Source organism: Heliangelus exortis, chromosome 1 (genome assembly GCF_036169615.1).
Source record: "Heliangelus exortis chromosome 1, bHelExo1.hap1, whole genome shotgun sequence".
NCBI classification, from domain to species: domain Eukaryota; kingdom Metazoa; phylum Chordata; class Aves; order Apodiformes; family Trochilidae; genus Heliangelus; species Heliangelus exortis.
In genome coordinates this window covers 77,378,786-77,401,978 of record NC_092422.1, presented here as the reverse complement: position 1 = coordinate 77,401,978, position 23,193 = coordinate 77,378,786, and the positions used below count along the sequence as shown (strand labels likewise).

General features: G+C 39.0%; 1 protein-coding gene across 6 annotated transcripts in view; it reads right to left on the bottom strand.

The window, feature by feature from the left end:
- Positions 1-23,193, bottom strand: part of CNKSR2 (connector enhancer of kinase suppressor of Ras 2) — a 215,176-nt gene that overhangs the window by 176,111 nt on the left and 15,872 nt on the right. For all 6 annotated transcript variants that reach the window (XM_071749698.1, XM_071749682.1, XM_071749687.1 and 3 more), the window contains exon 2: positions 1,503-1,666. In XM_071749698.1, coding sequence (XP_071605799.1) covers positions 1,503-1,666 — 164 coding nt within the window. The remainder of the gene's footprint in view (positions 1-1,502; positions 1,667-23,193) is intronic.

Sequence of the window (23,193 nt, the reverse complement as noted above, 5' to 3'; positions counted from 1 at the left end):
ACTTTGTCACAAATTCCTTATTTTATATTCAACCGAGTTTCATACACTTTTGCCTAAGATAAAGTAACTACAAAGACAAGTTGTGCTTGTTTGTCTAAAGATAACATCTGCAATTACATATCCAGAGGAAAAAATATCAGCTAATAAACAAGTTCTTTTTCTGTGAAAACAGATTATTTTTGAAAGAGCCACAGTCTGTCTCCATGTGTGCCTAAGAAGAATGGTCATCAATGTTTACCCTAAATTAGATTCATTTCAGTTAATTAATGAATAAAACATTCAATTTCTTGTTTCCTTTTGCAGTGATGAGAAAAGTTTCCTTCCATATCAGCAGTGTATTTTTTTAGGATTGCATCCTTTGCACTACTTAAAAAACAAAGAGATGAGTTAACTTACTGCACTTTGGAATATTATTAGAAACATGACTCTGAAGAAGAGAAACTAACACATATTAAAAACCAAATGTCTTCCTGTATGGAAGAGCTTTTCTTCCTTTTTTTACTTTTTCTTTTGTATTTTTTATTTATTCTTTTCATTCTTTTCATTACCCCTTACATCTATCTCCCAAAGATGCAACAACAGGATATTCAGAAAAGCTGCTGCATACTGAGAATCCACAAGCCCTTCTGAAGAGCCTTTCAGCTTACCATCTTTGATTGCCTCTGCTGGGATTCAGCTTTCTTAAAGCTGCTTCTGAGCCTTGGAAAAGTAGTACACATTAAAAAAAAAAAAAAAAATGCACCACTTCAGGCAGTCAAGTACATCTTGGAGGAGCTGTTCACAATCCTTCCTACATGGAGAAGGCAGACAGTGTGCCTAACCCGTCACTAATCTTTACAGACAGACACAGAAAGTTGTAAGAAGGGTGAAGTCAGCACCACACCCGTCACCAAGGGGATAATGCCAGTTTTGCCTAACCTGACCTGACTGAAAAGAACATTACCAAAATCCCTCTGTATGCTCCATCAAAGATGTGTGTATTATTTGCACCTAAGATAATTATTTCAGTGTTTAATCCTTTCTACTGTGAAATAAAAGCAGTTATGTTTCAGCAAGTTTGAACAGCCATCTAAGACACAATTTGCATGAAAAGATCACTGAAAAAAGACACAGGACATTTTGTTTGTAAAGGGCGACCAGCACTCAATTACTTCCTTCACATATATAATTGTTTTACATCCCAAACCAAACCTAGTCTAGTCCTTTTGTGATTTCAGATAAGCTTTCCTTCTACAAAGACAGATATGCAAGCCTTAAGGCCCTGACACCAATTTATTTAACAAGCAGCATCTTATCAGTAGATATTGCTCTTTATCTTGGCTCTGGTTTAAAATTGTTCATACATTGTTCAACCATATTCTGGTTTAAACTGTTCATATATCACATGCCAGGACTTTCTTGAACTACTTAGTCTTTAGGAACAGAAACCTGAATGCACAAACTGTAGGTATGCAAACACTGCTCACTCCCCCACACCCCGGCTTTGGTCCCAAGAAGTTTACCAATGCGCAGAGCAAGTCTACTGCTTCCAAGATCAGCTCCTGATGGCCAATTCGTGTGACTCCAAGATCCTCCAGTTCTTGATGAGTAATGCGTAGTAACTGGTCACCACTAATCTTCTCTCTCTCAAAGTTCTTAATATACTGCTGCAGGCAATCATCAAGACCTGCAGAAACACAACAGAAGAAAGGAAGACAAAGCTGAGCAACATTTTGTACTGGCAAAGGAGATCAAAATGGGCTGGGGAAAAAAAGAAAAAAAGAGACAATGGAAGATATTTGTCCTGTCTTTGAGAGAAATATTTCAGCACTACACTAAATTTTATGCTATACAGAAATCAAAAGGTTTGAATAGCTATAGCAGCCATGGCTTTCTATTTATGGATGATACCATCCACTCCTGAGCCCTGAACAGCACCCTCAGTTCTTGTGCTACTAATGCGTATCTGTAGTTCTTGTATTATCCTGTGCTATTAATGCATCTGTCAGCTCCTAGTAGAAAGGTAACTTAGTAATACCTCCATTACATCAGGGAGTGGAGAGGATGTGAGGAAACACGGAAAGGGATATGTCAACAGATGGTGTTAATTCTAACAGCACTGCAAGAGACTGGAAATAAGGGAAAACACTTGTACCAGAGACACAGTCAAAGGCTATAATGGGAGTGTTAATACACTTAATGCCACACATCCAGGAGTAAATAGCTTCCAGTGCCTCTAAACCTCCCACCCAGCATATCTCTGCTGTGGTACGTCACATAGTGTGGAGCAGCTGCTGTAGATGCCCTTCAGCTAGGAACCCATCTCTTCATTAGATTCTTGACTACAGTGCCCCATGCAGTGCCACACAGAATGGCAGTGCCACCTCATAGCAACTCTCCTACTCGAAGACCCTTCATACCCTGCTGTGCTACCTGATGGTCCACAGAGCCTGCCAGCCATCAGGACAGGCTGCAAAAGGGCTCTGGAAAAAAAGAAAAGCAGTAGCACTGCAAATGCATAAACTGCCCCCCAGCTGCAGCAGCAAATCCAGCTTAATGTACCTCTGTTAAGAAGCTGTATGGAGTCACACAGCACACAAATGCTTACAGAGCATGAAAAGCCACTCCAATCAAGATCTGGGTGCGCTCTCCAGAACAGGATAATTGGGAAGCAGAAACACACCCACTGTGCCAAATTAGATCCTAGAAGTGCATGCAACACATTTGCTCATGGCACAGATGAGTGTAGGGTTGTACAGGACCAGGTTGTGCTTTGGGGATCTTCCCTATTCTAGTTGTTCGCTTTGAGGGTCAAGTCTAAAGACAGGAAGCTGATGAAACATTTTCAACTGAAGCAAAGATGACTGTTGAACATGATATAATCCCATGTGTCCCTTCCCCATCAATCTTTGCCTAAGAGGATGAGGCAAGTATGTGGAAGGTCTGCAGTGTGTCCATCCCTGTGCCAAGAGAATAAAAAAGACTCTTGAGTATTTTGTGGTCCATGTAAAATTTCTGTCTTAATACCTTCTATCCAACATGACTGATACCAAGGAGCAATATGTGACAAAAACCTGAATGCATTAATTGAGCATCCTCTTGTGAGATACCACCTTTCTTATCCCAAACAATCCCAGCCAGCACATATCTCTCTCCCTAATGTTGAAAAAATGTCTGGTCATTAGGTTGCAATGAAGTGAGAACATTTTTACTTGCTAATCAAAATGTCTGAAAAACCTGAAGATAAGTGGAGAAAAGATTGATCTGACTGATGAGCCCCAGCTAACTCACAAGAGCCCAAGCTAATAGCATAAGGATTCTTTGAAACTGGTTCGGTAGCATTTTTGTTCTCATTCACCCTTTTTAGGGTGTAACCACACCTCCAAAGATACTCACATGAGGAACATGTTGGTACTGCAGACACGGATGCCCCAGTGCAAAGCCAGCCTGTGGCTCTTGGTTCAGCCCCTAGGCAAGCATCACCCACACTCTGCCCCTGCTACAACACACCAGCATAGTCTTCCCATGGCTTTAACTTCCAGAATTCACATACCAAAACTAAACCACATGCAAACATTGTAAATCAAATGCTCAAGGCTTAAGACTCAAAAAATTCTCCTTATCAGATGTCCATTTCTAGCAGCCTCTGACCACGTCCTTCCAGAGCCTGACACCTGCTTCCTGCCTCTGAAACACAGCCACTTAATGTGGCATTTGGAGCCATGTCTTCCATTAATTTCCCATTCTAATCAACTAAAATTGCTCAAATGAGTCATATATACTATTACAATGTATTAGCAGAGAACAAAAATGGTGATCCAGGATTGATCATGTATCTTTGTATGCAGCCTGGCTCTTAGATACGCTTGACGAGCTTGTAAGGAGCTAAAAATTTCTCCCTAATCCTTCAACAAAGAAAATACAAATTGTTATACTTTCAGTAAGAGCAATGATGTACTAAAACTACCATGTGATATATTAACTGTATGAACTGTTTTACAAGCACAGTCCCATGTCTAATGGCATTTCTTTTTTGGAAGAAATTGAATATTCTTGACAATACATAAAACACTTCATCTAAAAATGTATTGAGAATACGCCATAGATGTGCTTTTGCTAAATGACTAAGAAGGAAGGCAGTAAGCACTTCTGATATCCCTGAACTTAAGTACCACACTGCTTACCTAGACTGATGAATGAGAATAATAACATTAAAATACTCAACGTCATCAGGTATCAAAAAAATTCATTCCCAGCTAAGAGACTAGCAACACAAATCCAGAATAAGACATGACAGATGCACTTAATAACACTTACTGACAGCTAATTCTAAATAAAACCATTACTCTTCCTCCTCCTGCTATCTATGTTTTTTTGTAATTCAGATATAATAATAGATGGGTGCATATAGTTCATAGAGGGTAAGAAAAAACTTTAAGACAACAAAAATATTGTGGGCAATTGTTTGACTCACGTATTTCATAAAAGGCACAGCCAGGAAAGAACAAAATAATTTAACCACAGATTGTGTGCCATTTTCAGTTTACCTTGCCACAATTACTTTCTCTCTTTCCTAAACAGAATATCCTGTTAAATTTATTTCTTTCTGTCATTCTATTTTTAAAATAACAATATTAATACTAAAACAAAAAGGCTGCCAGCATTTCTCACACACACCTTTTGTCCTCAGAGCCATGGTGGCAACAAACAGCCCTGTTTGCCAGCAGCCCATCAGCCACTGCTGTGTTCAGATCAACAGGAGGGGAACAGGAAGGAACAGGCATTCCTGGCTGATAATGCCAAGGACCAGTTAGATGTACCAAAAAATATCAGGTTCCTGGGGTCCATAGAGACACCCTAGAACTAACAAGAGAAGCACAGCTTTCTTAAGAGTGTTCTGTCTGTTACAATATCCCTCCAACTCTGGTGTCTACCCAACCTCAGTGTAGGAAGAATTTTTTCTAACGAGTGGTCTGCTCTTCTTCTACCCCCAAATGCCCTCAGCATGTCACACAACCCATACACCACAGGAATCCCAGAAAATAACTCAGTTTGATGTACTACTCCTTGTTTCTGTCCATGGGTGCAATTAAGGTTGCCAAGCACCTAGCAGTCCTGGATATTTGAAGAACAGTGGCCTCTGTATAAAAATCAGGTTTGTTATTATATTTTGGAAGTGTAATGCCCCATATTATATCAAACAGGTTTGGTGATGTCAATACACACATAACAGTCTCATATTGAGCAGCTCTAGTCCTCACCCAAAATAACTTCAAGGTTTTTTGTATATGTAAAGGTATATTTTTCGCATATGTAAAGGTACAGATATTCCAGTAAAAAGAGAGGGTAAGGTAAAATCCTGTGAGGGTACTCTTCTTCCTTTTAGACCTACTCTTTAAAGGAAATGCTATATAATATAACCTAACATAACCTGCTTTTTATCTTGACAGATTCCTCAAATCTTGTGCTCCAGAAATAACACAGGCATTGAAGGATGCGAACTACTCAAGTAATCCCCCACCCTGCATGCCTTCCACCTAAGCTTATCAGCCACAGAGTCTAGCAATGCTGCCCAGATCCCACTTATTACCTGACAGTTAAATTGGGACCTAGAAGAGCATTTAAGAAGTTAACACATTTGCATACCTTTGCCAGCTGGTAGACCCCTGAGGTGCTATGTACACAGATGGACTATCCTGTGCATTAACAGAAAAGGAGCAACTCCTTTAATTAAGTTTCAAGCAAGCTCTACCTCTCTGTGGGACTAGAGAAATAAAAAACGTAGCAAAAGTAAAGAAAGCTCCGAAAGAACTGTTCAGAACAGTCAGTGCTTTTAACATTAAAAAAAAATATCCTCCTCTAGAAAAGCTTCTCTGGCAATCAGAGCACACTGGACTTGTTTTTTTCCCTCTGCCATTCAGTTCTACCTTGTGTGTGCCAAGTGAGAGTTCATCAATCACAACCAACTTTTTAATGTCTCATTGATGCAAAATTGGACAGATTTCTATGCAATAAATGCCTTTTATAAGAAATGCACAGTAGAAACTGATCAAGAAATGCTCCATTTCATTCTTTTACTCATACGATTCTCTGGAATATGACTGCAAGAGGCAGTGATACCATCCAGGGAAATCATCCATTCTTGTAATCTCCTAACTAGTAACACAACTGCACACCTCATGACCTCTCTTAGGTACTGTATCACTTTGATGTGTCTAACAGGTTAGCTTTGGAAATAAGCAAACCAACAAACTGCCTTGTCATTCAGTGTCAGAACAGGTTATGCACATCTGTGGTAATTCTAAGGCAAATTACCTTCTCCAAGAAATATATCCTCAGGTTCTGATTCCACAGCCTGCTCCTTCTCTGCAAACAGTCCAGCATTTCCTCTCACTTCTAAGAGACTAAAAAGTATTAAAATAGGCTTTTTCTGCGGCTCAATCTGAAGTAAAATTTGTAATCAGCTGCTCAGATATACACGAGAAGATACAGTTCTAAAAAAAGTGGCAACCAAGTAGAATATTCTTCCTCAAATTTGTGACAAAATAATTTTTCCTTAAGATTTGAAAGGTACAGTGGAAATAATAGGTCTTGTGATCTTATCAGCTTTCTGTTCAGTTTGGGGTTAATGGAAAGATGATGAACATTGCAGGTTTAACATAGGAGTATATTTTTATGCTGCCCTGGTAAACCAGAATGCAGATGCCAACTGACAACTTCCCTTTGCACGTCCTTTTTCTGTAAACCCAGCATTTACTGAAAAGAAGTAACATAGAGGTAATACATGGAATAATTTTGCACAGGAAGGGAAATGGACTGTAGCACAGAACTGAACAAGTCATTAAAAAACAAAAAAACCCCCAAAGTTTAATATAAGTTGGGCATTTATATAGCCCTATCTAATGTCTTCAGATTATAAACTACTATTTGCAAAATTTTTACTTAATCTAACATGATGGAAGGGACCACTAAAACATGAAATGCTCCAGAAAAAACCTCATCGTTGTTTTCTCATTGTTCACCATTAAATATGCCTAAAGCCAATTATTCTTAAGGATGACTACCTTTGAAACTGCAAACATCTATGTATATTTCCAATTTTAATTTTTTAACCGAGTTCCTGATAAGTTAAAACATTTTGCTATGTCTTACACATTTGCACGTAGGCTTTATTAACCAAGAGCTGGTAGGCTTCTACCCTTTTCACTTTAATTACACAAAAATACAAGCCTTGCTTATGTCAAAGAGCAAGATGACCAACCAGAAAACTTCTCCCTGTCTTCCATCTCAACCAGACAGCTGCTCCTGGGCAAAGGCTCTGCAGGCATCCCAGAGTGGGCAATTCTCCCTGCTTGCTTCTATTTTGGGTATGGGCTCATGTTTCTTCCCTAGAAGACCCAGAGGATCAGAGGGAAGACTAGGAAAGGCTAGGTTTCCCCACAATCTGTTCATGGGAGATGGGCATTTGGAAACTTTCCATGTCTCTCCATGTCTCTCAACCTGAATGTCACCACAGAAACTGGGCACAAGCCAAGCCAGCTGCTTCCCCACCTGAGAGGCAAAGATAATTCTCTCCTGCCCACGTAAGGGATGCTCATGGAAGGGATGCTCACTGTTTCGGGGTCTTCAGCACCTCCTGGGCTTCATATGTGACAAACAGATGTCACAGTTATCAGTGCCAAAAGATGGAGCAAAGAGCACGTTTTAAGTGCAGTAGATGGCAAATGCCCACTGTGGGCAGGATGGCTGAAAAAAAGTAATGCCCTACCCCAGAGGCACACTGCAGGTAGGATGGCAAAAGAAACACCAGAAGCAGATTTAATTCTGGATTGGGAATACTAAAATATATTTAAAATAGGAGGAAACAAAATAATGAATTGAAGGCCCTAGATTTATGAATCAGTACAGGATTAATGAAGAAAAAGAATTGCAAAATAGCAGCACAATCATTTTGTGAACTGGTTCTCTGCGATTTCAGGCAAATGCCCTCTAACTGAAAAATGTATTTGTCCTTCACTCTAAAGAATTATTATAGATTCTATTCTCTCTCACACTCCTCACTCTGTCTCTGTAAATATGAGTCAAAGATAATTCCAAAAGCATTAAGAGCAAACATTAACAATGACTGGGAAGACTAAAATAATTGTTCGTCCAAACATAACACATTCATAGAGTACAATATAAGATTACATTTTTCCATGTGCGTTTCAGGGTAGATGTATTTTTCTCTAAGGATCTTTAACTGTAAAAAAAATCAGCTGAAAAGCACTGCTAACTAAAAACTAAATTTTTAGACAGAGAAACACAATACATTAAAAAAACCAGTTTGTATCCCCTAGGTATGTACTGCTACATCCAGAAAAGCACATTAAATTTATTAATGAAGAACTCAAGCGACAGAAGATGCAAACATGAGAAGCAGCATTATAATCTAAACTCAGCATCTTCCTGAAAGTAATATAAAGGCCAAGATCCTGGCTACTAAGAGCAGAAGTAAATTTATTTACCTCTGGCTGCAAGATAAATAATGTGTATCATACTGAGCTCCTAAAGAGATGCACAAAACAATGAAAAGAAAACTTTTTCAACCTTGCATGTTGCTCTGCTCTTTTCAAGGTCCTAGCCCAGAAAAGGTTGGTCAAAGTGAATGAGAGGGCATTATCCTAGGAGAGAACTTGGGAGTCAAGGAGTGCATTAGCAACAGCACTGCCTTGAAAATGGAAGTTTGAGATACAAATGCTGTCCCGAGTCACTATGAATTCTGTAACTAAAAATCAAATCTTGTTCTGAAGTGTCTGCTGTCATGTGACCACAGATGCACTTTTTTTTCATGATCATGGATTCTTACACATCCTGGATGATGTGTAACTGTATGACCACAATTGCAGTAAAGGGCAATGTTATTAATCAGAAAATTGCAGAAACATCAAGACTGAGTGGATCATACATGGCTCATCACCAGCTCTACTTTAAAACTTTAAAAAAAAAAATTTACACTGACCGATTTTTTAAAGGTTTTTTTTTGGAAAAAGGAAAATGAAACTTAAAAAACAGGAAATCCAGCAAATGTAGACTAACGACAAGCATGGTTTAAAGAACTAACTGGGTCTAGTGTCAAATAGGAAGTATTTTCAACAAAATTGGTCCTTGCTGTTAGACTACTTATAATCAGAGATCATTATGGCAAGTAAGACTTGTTAATTACAAGAGGAATATCCAAAGTTTTCTGTTTAGCTGTTGATAAATGTAATCATCTATATTTATCTGGGTGATTTTTGTTTCCATTATACCCATCTGTATAGTAAAGCTCAAACAAATATAAGTTTTGCAAAGTATTTGAAGTCTTAAAACATGGATAACACTGTAACAACCAGTATTGAGCTCTATTTCTATGAAATTCAAGGACTAGTATCCTTAATTATCAATATTGTTCTCAGTGTAAGAGGTTATAATTATTGTTATATTTAGGACTCTTGTTATTGGATTACAACAACCTCATTGTTCAACTATTGCTGTGGCCTTTGCACAGAAGAAATGCTGAAGTGTGCTGAAAAGTTCGTGTGGCTGATAATGGCAGAAGAAATCTCTTTGCTAGTGGAAGGGAGAGGAGCTTGCTAAACAACCCACAGCATAATTAAATATCAGGAATCCCTTAAATTAAACTAATCAAAGGAGTGCATCGATTTGTTTCTGATATACACTACATCCAACTGCAGGGGCCTAGAGCAGCCACAATGGGGATGGGATGAGAAAATGTGCATTCACTCTCATAACTGAAGAGGTAAAATAATTTTTTTTTAGTTCAGGGTTGGAAGTTCAGCACACTTGGGGGGCACCTAGAGATAAATTGGAAATATCTGAACTGTAATGTGGGGTTATTGTGCTTTTTCTTTTCTTTCCATCCTCATACTCACCCTCCCAAGGAATCTGACTTGTATTCTGAACAAAAAAACAGATAGGCTAAGAGGGTGTGGGCAGGAGTTGTTTGTTTAAATATCATATTTTAACAAAAACATCAGCTTTCCAATAAGTTGTCCAAGCATTATAAAGATTGCAAGCTTATAAACACTGAATGAAATACTCCCCTAAAAATTCAAAGAGGAAATTTTCTCAATTACTATCCTACTTAAATTATGCCCTTATGATTTTAAAGCAGCTTTGAGGACATGGAATGTACCATCAAAGCTTTGGAAAAAGCAAGAAGAGAAAGTGGCATTGTCATTTTACACGTAATAATATATTTCATGATACGCAAGGATCCAGCCAGTCTACTCTTATTCAGGGTCCCATGATGCTACAGAGTCTGTATAAAGTAATATACAAGGAGACATGGCCCTGACCCAAGATGCTTGAAACTTCTCTTTCTCCATGAAATTCAAGCTGGATAACTAGCAAAGGTGGATCCCTCAACAGCTGCTTTTATTTCTACAGTTTCACTCTGCAGTTTTCACACTCTCACAGTCACTCTCCTCATTTTTCACAGGTGCTCCAGTTTGCAGGGTACCTCAGGAAAGGGAAGGCTTCTTGGATTCAGACAATGTGTAATTTTGTCCTCAAAGTACTGCACCTACTCTCCAATTGTCATATGTAAACTAAAATACACTTGCAATTAGCATATAAGCATTTCTCAGTCAACATTATAAAATGAGGGTTCTAAATAGAATTAACTAGTATCTTTTTTTATTTGTGTTTCATTGGATATTTTTTAAAATCTCAAATGCTAACATTTTTCTCCTCCAAAATCATCCCTTGTACAACATCTGTCTGCATCGCTATCACTTTAAGAATTTGAAGTTTTATACAAACTTGCTACCAAACATTTGACTGTAAGGAGTAACTTTATTACTAGTAGGTTTCCCCTAAAATATAAAGCAATTTATGAACAAGCACAACAAAAAGTTTTTCTCAGTGGTGTTCTTCTATCTTTAAAGCTTCTAGAGGTTGATATTGTACTAGCACAAAGCAACTTTATAGGATTAAAACAGAGCCTATTGCCAAATACACAGGATTAAAACTCATTGCCAAATGTGTATTATGGTGCCTACAAACATAAAGGCTACACCACTCATCTACACAAGGAGAGCAACTGCCCATCTAATAACAGTGTTCAGTTTTAATATTTCTCCAACACGTCTGTCAAGAAAGCAGTAAGCACTAATGATATTAAATTTCACTGAAGTGAGAACCACCAGGTTCCAGTTTTAGATTGGATATTAGGAAAAATTTCTTCACTTAATGGGTTGTCAGGCATTGGAACAGGGAAGTGGCTGAGTCACCATCCTTGGAGGCATTTAAAAGACATGTAGATGAGGGGCTTAGGGACATGGTTTAGTGGTGGACTTGGCAGTGCTGGGTTAACAGTTGATTATCTAAAAGGTCTTCTCCAACCAAAATGGTTCTATGTATTCTATAAGCATACAACCAACATAACAGTGCTACAGCTGGAAAAGGGTAGTGAGGGCATAGTGCACCCAAGCCAGACCATCCCTCCACCTGTCCCAGCCCTGGGGCCACTGCTGCATGCCACAATTCCACTAATGCACAGCACCTGCCCTCTGAACAAGCAGCAATGACAAATTACCAGACTCCTAAATGTGACTGTAAGCATTGAAATGCAACCACTACATCCCCTAGGATGGGAGGCTTTGTCTAAATAAGTGTGGTATTGGCTTCTTCAACAGTTCAGGAGGGTCTATAAAGCTAAAACATCCCCTCAGGATTTGAGATACAAAAGTCTTCATTTTCCACAGCTTTTCACTGTCACCAATAATTATTTGCAGCTGTGCTTCACACTAGCACATAAAGGAAGTACAAAGTCACCAAGTGTCCAAGCCTAAAGCAGGCAGACAGGAGGGAAAGTTACATCAAACTCCAAGTGAACTCCCTCCCATTCATTCTTCCTTGTTGGAACGCCCATGCAATTCCCAGGCCTGGAGCTCTCTTTAGCATCAGCTCGCACAATTCGCACAGTGTGAGATTTGGGTCAGTTTTAGGGTTGTGGGCAGAAAAAGTTGTACATCCTCCAACACATGACAAAGAGACATCTGTAACTTAAAATCACTGGTCAAATACTTTGATATGTGTAGGAGTGTCTTGAAGAAGAAGGGAAAAACCATCCTCCCAATAGCCAGCACTTCCACCACTTCACATATAACAGGTCAGGAAACATCCCACCCCACTGCAAAATCTGAATGAATTATATATTAAAAGAAAAAAACAACTACAATTTGTAAGACAGACAGAAGATATTTATGTAAGGCAAGCACACCCTTGACATTAACCTAGTAAGTAAATAAGTACTGGTTGTTCTTTCAAAAGCCTTCCTATGTGTGCATTTTTACAGTGCACTTCGGAGCAGCTGCATTAAACACACTGTTGTTGTCACAAGAAGGGCTTTCCTTTTCTCCCTCCCTCACGCAGGCTAATATATGCTATTATGCAAAACAGTAAAATAAGCTCTGTCACAGTCTTTAATAGCATTCTTCACCACAAAAACCAGCTGTGATGCCAAGAATTTATTATGTCAGAAGGCATCCTTTAGGAGCAAGCTGGAACACAGTGACCCCAAAGAAATAAAACAGCAGTTATTAAAGATTTCCTTTACCTCAGTACTTTACGCTGTCTCCCACCACTGGAGAAATTTACTAATGGTTCAGATAAGGCTTCAAGATTTATTTGGTGATGCCAACATGCAGGGTCTGCAGATTTCACACAGAGCAGCAGCATGTTTAAAAGCAATCCAATTCATTTTGCAACATGAGCAATTCCTCAGCTTTGCTGTTTTTTAACTGAACCTCTCTCTGGAGCAATAGCGGACAAGATACGAGGCTTGATTAGGAGTGCTCATACTGTGACTTTCATCTATGCTCCAAATTATTCTTCCTCCCTCTGCATTTGATTTTCCTTCTAATACGAGCAAAATCACTCAGCGTTTACCGTCCCTAGCTGCCTTAAACCAGGAAGGATTTCAGAATTAAGGCCAGAACCCTAATGACATCATCTGTTATTGAGCAGAATATGTTGAAATAACTTTACAAACAGTCCTACAGCTTTATTAGATTCTGATACGGACAGGCTCACTGTGTGTCAAGAAGTTGAAAACATTTCAGTTTTAGGCTTCATGGCTAAGACAATCTGCTTCAAACTATACTCAAAGTAGAGAGTTCTACATGCAAGGACAACTTTACATGCCTGCTCTTCCCCACTCTCCCTCTTGCTAATTAAAACAGAACACAATTCATAATGGAAAATTTACAGTACGAACCCTAAACCTGTAAAACAACACACAACTGGATCATGGCAAAATATGTCTGTTAGTTTTTCTATTTCCTTTGGCAATATACTTTTTAAAATAATGTTGTCAGCTTTGCATAAGTTGTAAATACATAAAGAATTTAAAAGAAACAAAACAAAGCCAAACAAGAAAATCAAAGCAACTGTTGCAGTGACAACTTAAGCTACTCTTAGTTTTTCGTTTTGCATAATCACTTGCTGATAGAATTTAGCCATATGAGCAAAAGGCAGTAAGTAAGAATTAGAATGAATTCAAAAGTGAATTAATCTACAGTGACATATTAGTCTTTTTCAAGACATGTCAATGTTATATCCCGGGGAAAGAAAAATGAACATTCACATGGAAAGTAATGTATGCATGTGTCACACAAATTTAATAGCAATTTATTTTTAACTATTAACTGCATAGCACTAAATTCATGGTATGAAACCTGTCCCTGACACTCTTTCCCAAAGAGAGGATGATGTATTTCATTAAACAGAAGTATTTCACACTACATATATTTGTGCAAAATGATGTAGTTTACTGCTACTAATGTTTTATAAGGTACACATATTCACACATTTACTTAACCAATTCAGAACCCTAATGCTGGGAAACCCAAAGGAAAACCTGAAACCCCCATGTGTCCTGGTATGAAAGAACCATGATAAAAATTCCCTGGGGTCACACTGCCCTGATCCCCCCCAGACCCCCCCAGCAAGTGCTGGGCTGCAGCTCTGGCAGTGACAGTGGGGGAGTCATTGCTCCTTCTGCTGCTGCTGTTCCTGCATTCTGGTTTCGTGTTAGAGAAGAACATTTTTCATCAAAACAGGTCACTTTCTCCTGCCTCCCCAGGAGGGACAAGCTTGGCTAACACAGACTGTCACTGAGACCCTGGACTCAGGCACTCCCATCTGCTGCTGAGTCCAGTGTGGGACTTTTGGGGTCAGCAAGTAATTATCAACCGAGGTGTGTGGGTCCCATATTTGTATGTACTTGTGAATCATCATCATTAAACATATCCTTTTTTTCCCCCAACCTCTCTCTCCCTTATTCCCCTTTTCATTTTGTAGTAGTGGGGGAATAACAGAGCACCTGTCACCTAGTTATTGGTTAAAATCATGACAGATTTATTGGTGCCCAGTGTGGGGCATGGATAATTTCAGAGGTCTATACTTTAATATTGCCATAGCAAGGTTGGAATCTAAAACAGTGACTAACATATCATTCACTGGTACTCTATACTTTCCTTACAAATACTGGCTTACCATCAGTGTTGCCTAACTTACCATCTATGATCCTGTATTATTTAAGCCTCTTAAATCTGTGTTTGTTGCTTCCTGGTTGGGAGCACTAGGAGAAAGGCATTGATATTTTGTCGTGTCTGACACCACCGATCTATTCTGCAATAGACTGGGCAGTGGCTTTATCTGGTTATCTTAGACAATACCTGCTACACTTTTACAGATTCTATTTTTCATCTTTTAATGGGAAATTCCACTTTGCCACAGTTGCAGGCAACATTAAGAACCATCCATGGGAAGGTGGAAGATGCACACCATGCTTGGCCTCTCAAGCAGTTAATGGAAACATCACAGAAAAACACACCATCAGCAAGAGCTCTTAGACCTCGGTTCATACAGAGACCTCCAGAAGGCAGCACAAAATAATGTAATGGTCTCAAATGTTTTGCTTAGCCCTGCTTACAAACAGCTTTGTCCCAAGCCATGGGGAAGGCACGATGAACTAAAACTGATTGGAGACTTAACAAAGCAGCAATTCCACAAGCTCCAGTATATTGTTGCCATAGCTTATCAGATAAAAGGAAAGGAAATACGTATAAAGTTTTTTCACTGAATTAATTTTGAGGCTGGATTTTCCTTTGTGTCATCTTCATCCTTTATCCTTCAGTATCACTGGCTGGTAGAACTAAATACATGTATAAGTCAGTGCAGGATAAAGAGTCCCGATTATGGATATTCCTGCCCATTTCTAAAACACATTACAAGGGGGTAAATGCAGAATGAACACTTCTTGTGATACCTATGTATAACCAACTGTTCCATACAGCTTGGTCTTGCTCCAGATCTCCTGTCCAATTAAGCATTGTTTACTTTACATTTAAAAGTAATCAAGAAGGTATATCTGTTTAAAAATACTAAGAATTTCTGTTACATCTCACCAGACCAAATCAAAAGCTTGAAAAAAAAATGAAACCAAACCTGAATTTTCACTCTGCAAAGTTTAACACTACTTGATATATGTACTCATTTTGTTACTGTACAAGAGATTTCTTATTCTGTATTTATTCTTAAAAGGGTACCTAAACATAAGGTTAGGTGTTATTTCAAGTCATCATAAAAGCTGAATGCATTAGTAGAATTTTGGTTACAGTAATTCTGACTGACTTTGCATGCCTTCCTCCTTGTCACTAAAGGCCAAAGGGGAAGACTGCCCTTGTTATCTGATGTAGGGTTTTTCTGGTCTCTTTGAAAATAAATTTTCTGAACCTGAGTGAGATTTAAAGGGTTGATTTTCTTTAAAGACAAAGGAAATATTCATTTCAAGTACCTGTTTGCAAGTATCAAATTTCATCATTTCCACATGCCAACCAGTCTGTTAAACATACATTAGATGTATTCTGATTTTTGCACTGCATCACATAGTGATATTGTGATTACAAGAACACAGTGCTTATGTATTAATTCAGCCTCCTATTAAGAAACAGTAGGACCTTAACATTCTTCAGTTGTTTTCAAGTCTCTTTGCTATCTTGAACTATTTCAGAAATAACACAGCTTTTAATAATAAAGCATGCATAAGTTAAGCAGTGGTGGATAGGGGATGGTAATGCTAATACCTATAAGGATGAGATGCTATTCCTCTTCTTCTGACAGGTTCTGCTGAGGTCCCATTTGGAACTAGTTCTCTGCATAATGGCCAGTTCCACAACTTTAACAGGGACAAAAGTGGGAAATGGAAAGCTGAAGCTTTAATATTAACCTTTTAATTTAAAAGGCAGATAGGTTGTTGGTATATTTTTGAAAAGAAAAGTAACAGTATAGCAAATTAGGACATGCAGGTTTCTAGGACAGTACTTTTTAACACAGAAATTAACACCAAATTTTAAGGTGAAAATCCTGTGAACATTCTGGGTAGAAGAAGGTCTCTCAGCTGGAGTGGTTTTGCACTGTCCCAGTGCCTCAGTCAGCCTGTCCTGCAGGCAGACAACAGTATTGCTCCTTGAAGACCTCTGCCTTCTGCCCAGCTGTCCTGGGCTCCTTCAGCTGAAAGTGCAGCGTTCCCATCTCTAGCCCACTCCCACAGAGCAGAAGTACTCTGGGTTTTGCACAGCAGCTAAAAATTTAGTAGGCAAAAACTGAGTACCAGAAATGCAATCCCTAATAAATGAAAACCTGTAACATGGCTTAAAATATCCTGCCACGATATTGGACTAGTAAGACTACATGGTCAACTTGAGGTTACAGTTAGGTAAGAAAAAAATAACCACAATTGTGGGAGGAACCCTAACCACTACCTTCACCAGAGGGGAAGCAAAATCTTGTCAGGATTCCCACTTGGAGAATCTATCTTACTGCCAAGCTAGAGGCTGCAGGTAAGCTTTACCTATATCAAGGTCACTCTCATTTACTCCATTCCCAGCACCACCAGAAGCAAAAATCTTACTCAGCACATATATTAATCTAATGGTCCAACCTACACAGTCTCTATCTCTGTCTCTTATTCTCTTTGTACCCAAGCAGGAACAGGAAAACCATTTTATTCTACCATCCAATATTTCATCCTCCTCTCTGTCCCTGCACAGCTTCAAGGTCAGCATCTCCTGCCACATGCAGCTTTCCTAAGTGTCAGGAGCCATACAGCAGACTGACAAGAGTCTCAGGAATTTAGCTTCTGCATGAGAGCTGATGCATCAGTGAAGCCACCCACAAAGAACGTCACTAGTTTCACCAGACTGCTGTTACTTGGAAAATCTGTGGCTAGCAATAGAGGTGTCAAAGTCATCCTCAAAATACCTGGCTGGCAATATTATGGTATGCCAGAACAAGAAAGAAAATTACATTTCTTCTACATAAAAATTCAAACTCTGAGCAGCCTGCAAGGATCAGGACAACTGCATCTCCACCACTTACGGAGAGAATTTCATTATTACTTATTCACATTATAAGTCAGTCGTTGGCAAACAGAACAGTGCTTTGACTTCCAGGCATTCAACAGGAGATCTTATTAACAAATACCTTTAACCCACATCATTCAGGTAGGGAGCGTTTCGCTAACATGTGTCTCACGACATCTGAGCACCACGTTAGTTTTGGGCCCATCTTCTCTGACACAACTTGACACTTCAGTCATATGTTAAGCTCTGAAGCATCTGTTCCATAATAAACTGTTCTGTGCTTGCCAAGAACCTAAGCGCTGCCTTTTGGAGGAGTATTGCTAAGCTGCAAGTCATAATTTAATACTCATCTGACATTGATGGTGACCCAACGTTTAATGGAGCTTAATGCTCTTCTGATGCCACTGATCAAATTATTGCTCAGTCGTCCAGTTTCATAATCTACAATTTGCAAGGAAGCAAGACAGATATACAGACACTGTCTCCTCTGACATCAGTGAATCAGTTCACTGGCAGGGAAAGGTTCCCTAATTGAAGTTATAGGTCAGTACACTACAGCACACCATTCATCAATACAGAATTTTGTTGAGGTGCTTTAAGCCAATTACATTATTACAAAAAAAAAAAAAAAAAAAAACAACCAAAACCAAAGCATGAATTATTCTCAAGTGCAAGAGGAGAATATGGGTAAATGCCTTGACCCAGCATGTGCAATGACTTCATAACGTCCTGAGCACTGTCCAGGAAACTCAGTCCCCTGGCCAACAGGAGTTTCTATTCATTTTTCCCCCACTAGGTTGTTTAACAGTTTGGTCACTGCTTAGACACAGCTGTGCAAACAATCTTTCAATGTTTGGCCTGATGCTATTGAACTCCATCCCAAAATATCTCTCCCTTCCTTTCTGCACATAGGATGAGGAAGGCTAATTTGGACACAAAGGACTTTGGTTTTAGTTTGGGCTCTCACAGCCCGACTAAAACCATGAAATCCTAACATTCTTGAGTTTTGAAAATATTTTCTGTGTAAATTAGTGACTTTAAATTTGTAACTAAGACAGCTGGTAGAAACAATACTACATTATCTTGAGAAGGCCTCTTCCCATCCTGAGGAAAAAAAAGCCCTGTGAATGACCAAACATTTTTTTAAAATTAAAAGCAATTAAATAAAACCAATGAGAAAGTAATGTTTTAAAAATGCCTTGGGCGAGAATAACGAGAAAAAAATTCTGATGGTACAGACAACTGCTCTTTTCAGCTTCCCATAAAGTAAACATTTCATCCCAGATACAATGGAGAAACAGATTTAGTTCACAAGTACTTCTTCAGAACTATTCATTATTGCATCATTTTCAAAGCTATTGGCACCCAAAACGATACCATCCTCAATAAAGTAACTAAAGGACAAACTATGTGCAAACTGAATGCTAGATGCTAGCATGAATACAGTACTAATACTGCAGAAAAATAAAATCAGAATCACAAAATCCCCAGAGTAAGGTTTGTGAGGTGTACCTACCTCAGCTACACTATATTTCTCAAATATGGGCCTCATTTCTGAGGTCATCCACACTTTTAACTTCAAGCACTTGAATGCTCTTACTGAAACTGGAGCAGTCACCCTAATGCTTCATGAAATTCTGAGCTTGTGCATCTTGCTGGGCAATGAAGCTTTAGTTCTAAGAGAAAGTTGCATGTTACTCATGTCATGAAAGTTACTCATGTCCTTCAGCTGTTAGCAGGCAGAGGCTAAGCAATATAACTAATATAATGGAAGGTATAAGTAAGCTAAGTTTGTCCTTTACAGTCTCTCTCAGAGATTAATGTTATTATCTTAGAATATTGTGAAAATCTCAAAAACATCAGCATTTGGAAGTATTTTTTAAAAAGCTTTCCCATTAAATAAACCAGATATGTTTTGAAATCAATTCTAACACAGTTTTAAAGAGCCATAAGGCCTATTGACGTATTCCTTAATTTTTGGTCTTTAACAAAAAATGCTTTGGTAAAATAACTCTATTCCCCTTTTTTTCTGAATTTGGTCTTGTGTTACTTGTTATAAAAAAATCCCACAAAAAATCATCAAGTGTTTTAAACATGCAGTAGCTGGTAATTAAATTTCAGGGGGTTAATCTCTGTGTAGAACCTCAAAACCTAATGTATTGCCCCCTGTCTAACTTAAGCCCTGAGCTGAAATCTGAAGAGGCAAGGTCCCAGGTGTCTCCTTGTGAGGTGCTTGTAACAGCTTATGATTTCTGAGACCTTAAGGCATTTTGCCAAGAATAAATATTGTATTCTACAAGTTGTGAAATATATGCAACTGTTCTTCCCTTTGTTTTAATAAATATTTTCTGTATTGCCAAGCCCACAAAAATATATTTGGTGCTAGTAATAACTGACCTTTTGTTTGCATCTTACTCTTCAGTCTCAGATTCTGCAAAACGTACCACCAAGGTTACACTTCAGACAGGCCTGCAGAGAGATTGGTTTTTTCCATTGCTTTATGAAAGAAGCTAAGCTCTGGAGAAAAGATTTTCTTCTGCAAACTCAGTCCTCATCACTCAGTGTCATCTAAATGCCAATAGGAAAATTTACCCCATTTGTATGAAGGAAAAACATAACAAGGTATTGTTTTTCTTGGTCCTGTTTTCATAGTTCTGAAAGAAATTTTTAGCCATCCTGCATTTATAGGAAACAAAAGTCTATTTTCCTCCACCTCAGTCCTTCCCAAGACCTTTTACTCCAGCAGCCATCACCTGCAGTCCACTGACTTTCTCCTCAAGTGGCTGAGGTAAGCAGAAAGAAGTCTGTCTCAGCCTGGCCCCAGTTCATAACTGAATGTGGAAACAACAGGCACCAATAAACCCCAGAAATCAACCCTTTTTTATCCCTGACTCCCACAAGCACACTCTCTGTTACTCCTCCCCACCCATGTCTCATAGTGTGGGTACTTTGGGTACCTTATTGCATCCAATCCAGCTGGGGAAGACTTTGGTGCTAACAGCCTTTATCTCAACACAAAACCCAGCTGACCTCTGCTCAGAGCATCCCCACACAGGCAGGCAGATGCCTAACCAGCCACCCCCAACAAAGCAGGGGGAGAAGCTACAAGAAGCCACAACCTCCTTCTTCTGGCATTTGCTCAGTGTTTCAGCCTGTGTCCTCCCAACCCATGGGATGGAATGGGATGCCAAGTGCCACCTCACCTCATAGCCCTGAGGCATTGCTGCCACTACTGAGTGCCCACATGCTCAGCAAAACTGATGGAAATCCTCATTGTAAAGACCTCTCCCTTGGGAGAGGGGGTTCTCTGGGACAGGTCATGGACACTTAGAACAGCGAGGGAAAGACAGGGGTTGGGCAAAGTCTCCTGGGTATTTTCCATGGCATTCCCTTCAGAGTTCCCCAGAATATACTATTAAAAATGTGTGCTCACTTTTGATCTTTCACAAATTCTGTATTTTTAGAATACAGCGACTTGAAAATTATTTTGATCAAATGCCATTTTTGTGCAGATCTCTGTTTAAGAAAAAGGTCCTACAATTACGTACTTCTGAAGAATTAGCTGCTTTTTTTACAGTTATTTAGACCCTTTAAAATACCAGGCTGAAAACATGAAAACAGCTTGTGCTCCACTATTTTGAGGTTTTCTGAAGCTTTTAGATTTTCCTTTTATTTATGATTGACAAAACTCCTTTTTAATGTTAGTCACAGGTTCATTCCAAACAGCTTTTTAAATAGCTAACTAGTGCTAGGGAAAAAAATACAGTGAATGTGTCACTGTTACAGAATCAATGTTTTAACACAATTGTATTTCATTAAATAGCAGACCTTTAGAAGATGAGAAATCGTTAGTTTCAATTGTGAGTAAAAAGTATTCACCTTTGCACCAAACACTAAAAATGCCCAAACATTTAGAGGCAGTAAAAGAGGATCCTCCAGGCTTCTTCGTGACATTTAGAATTATTTTATTACTGTTTTAAGATTTCAAGACTTAAAAAAACATTATTTCAGGGAGAAGAAAATGTAGTCTGCTTAGTAATTTCAACAGTTGAAATTGCTGCATCCCAAGTAAAGTTGTTAAGGTACAATTTTCTTTCACTTAATTACTTTTTTTTAAAAAAAAGAAGCACTACACTAGTGACTACTGCTAATAAGAAAAGACATGGTGATTAAACGTTTCATGTCCTTTAATAGCTAATCTGAAGTGCTAATGAATGCTCAAAACATGACAAAAATGTCAATTGTTACAAAGCTTCTCACTACACTGTAGAGTGATGAATAAACTTGACTTTATTTTTTTCTTTTTCTTATTTTTTTTTTTGATTGAGTCAGAATCAGGACATCACAAACCTGGTAGCCTAAGCGTCGGTTACTGGTTACTCTTTACAGGACTTCCTTAGATTCCCCAGGTGTTTCAGCTCACAACTACCTACTGAGGAAGCTTTCTCATTTCCTTCTGCTCCACACAGTCCACTCTTTTGAACAAGGGCAGCCACCAATTTCAGAAACCTAGATCTAATTAAAAACACAATATTAAAAATGCCTTGCCTTCTACAGATTAACCAACCTGAAAGAGGTTTCTTTGTTAATCTTGAGAGTTTACCACACGGTTTCTTTGGGCACAGGCCTGTCTCACATGCCAGGTAATTTCACCCCTGGTGAGCACATTAATCCATGGTTACTGAAGGGAGCCACAGGGCTATGGTTGGAGATCCCTCCCCCTGCCAGCACAGGGCTACAGAATCTCAGAATGGTTTGGGTTGGAAGGGAGCTCAAAGCTCATCTAGTTCTAACAGCCCTGCCGTGGGCAGGGACACCTACAGCTAGTTCAGGTTGGTCAAAGACCCATCCAACGTGGCCTTGAACACTGCCAGGGAGAGGGCAGCCATAAGTTCCCAGGGCATCCTGCTCCAAAAGATGCCTCCCCCCTCTCACCAGCAGCTCAGCACCAGCACTGCACCAGAATGGCCTCGGAGCCACCACCAGCGGTGACCCTGCTGCATGTGCCATGACTGTGCTTCCACACCAGGAGCTCAGTGCCCATACCAGTAACTGCATGACCATGGGTCAAAACAAGAGCCAGGACAGACTTTGTTTTACTTCCTATAGCAAAAGCATAAAACATCTCAACCTGCTCTTCTCTGTGACTCACCTTGGCATATGATAAATGCCATAAGCATTTTTCAGAATACGTTTTTGTTATGAAAGACACATTACGTCAGGCACTTCAGGTTTTTATGTTAGCATGAGTTTGTTCCTTTTCCTACCAGTCTTGACATTTTAGTATCATCAATTCTCATATGCAAACTCCAAAACAGAAAAGGCTGACTCTCAAAATGTAGGATGACATCATTTCAAATATTCCTTTAGAAAGTCCATAAATATCCTTGAAAACATCCTTTCAAAGCCATCACAAATACTGGTGCAAATAAAAGCTAGAGCTTACAAGAACATCAACACTTTCTGTGACTTCATTAATAATGAATATTCTTGAAGACCCCAACTTATACTCTGAGTTCATTTTAATACATGAACATGCTATGCAGATTCATTAAATGAACTATTAATCTTATCTGTAGAGCACTTTTAAAAATCTTTAAAGTGGCTTGACTTGTAATTGGTAACATAATGAGCAGGATGTACCAAAGCTCCCCCTACAACATTTGTTACAGCTCCCCTGTAACAAATGGGATGCAGATGCAGCTCACATCCACAGCAATGCCATACAGCAGTATTTTCTCAAAGCTCTGGTATTTCTCATTCAGCTTCATGGAGCTTCTGAAATAGAGCTTGATGGTAT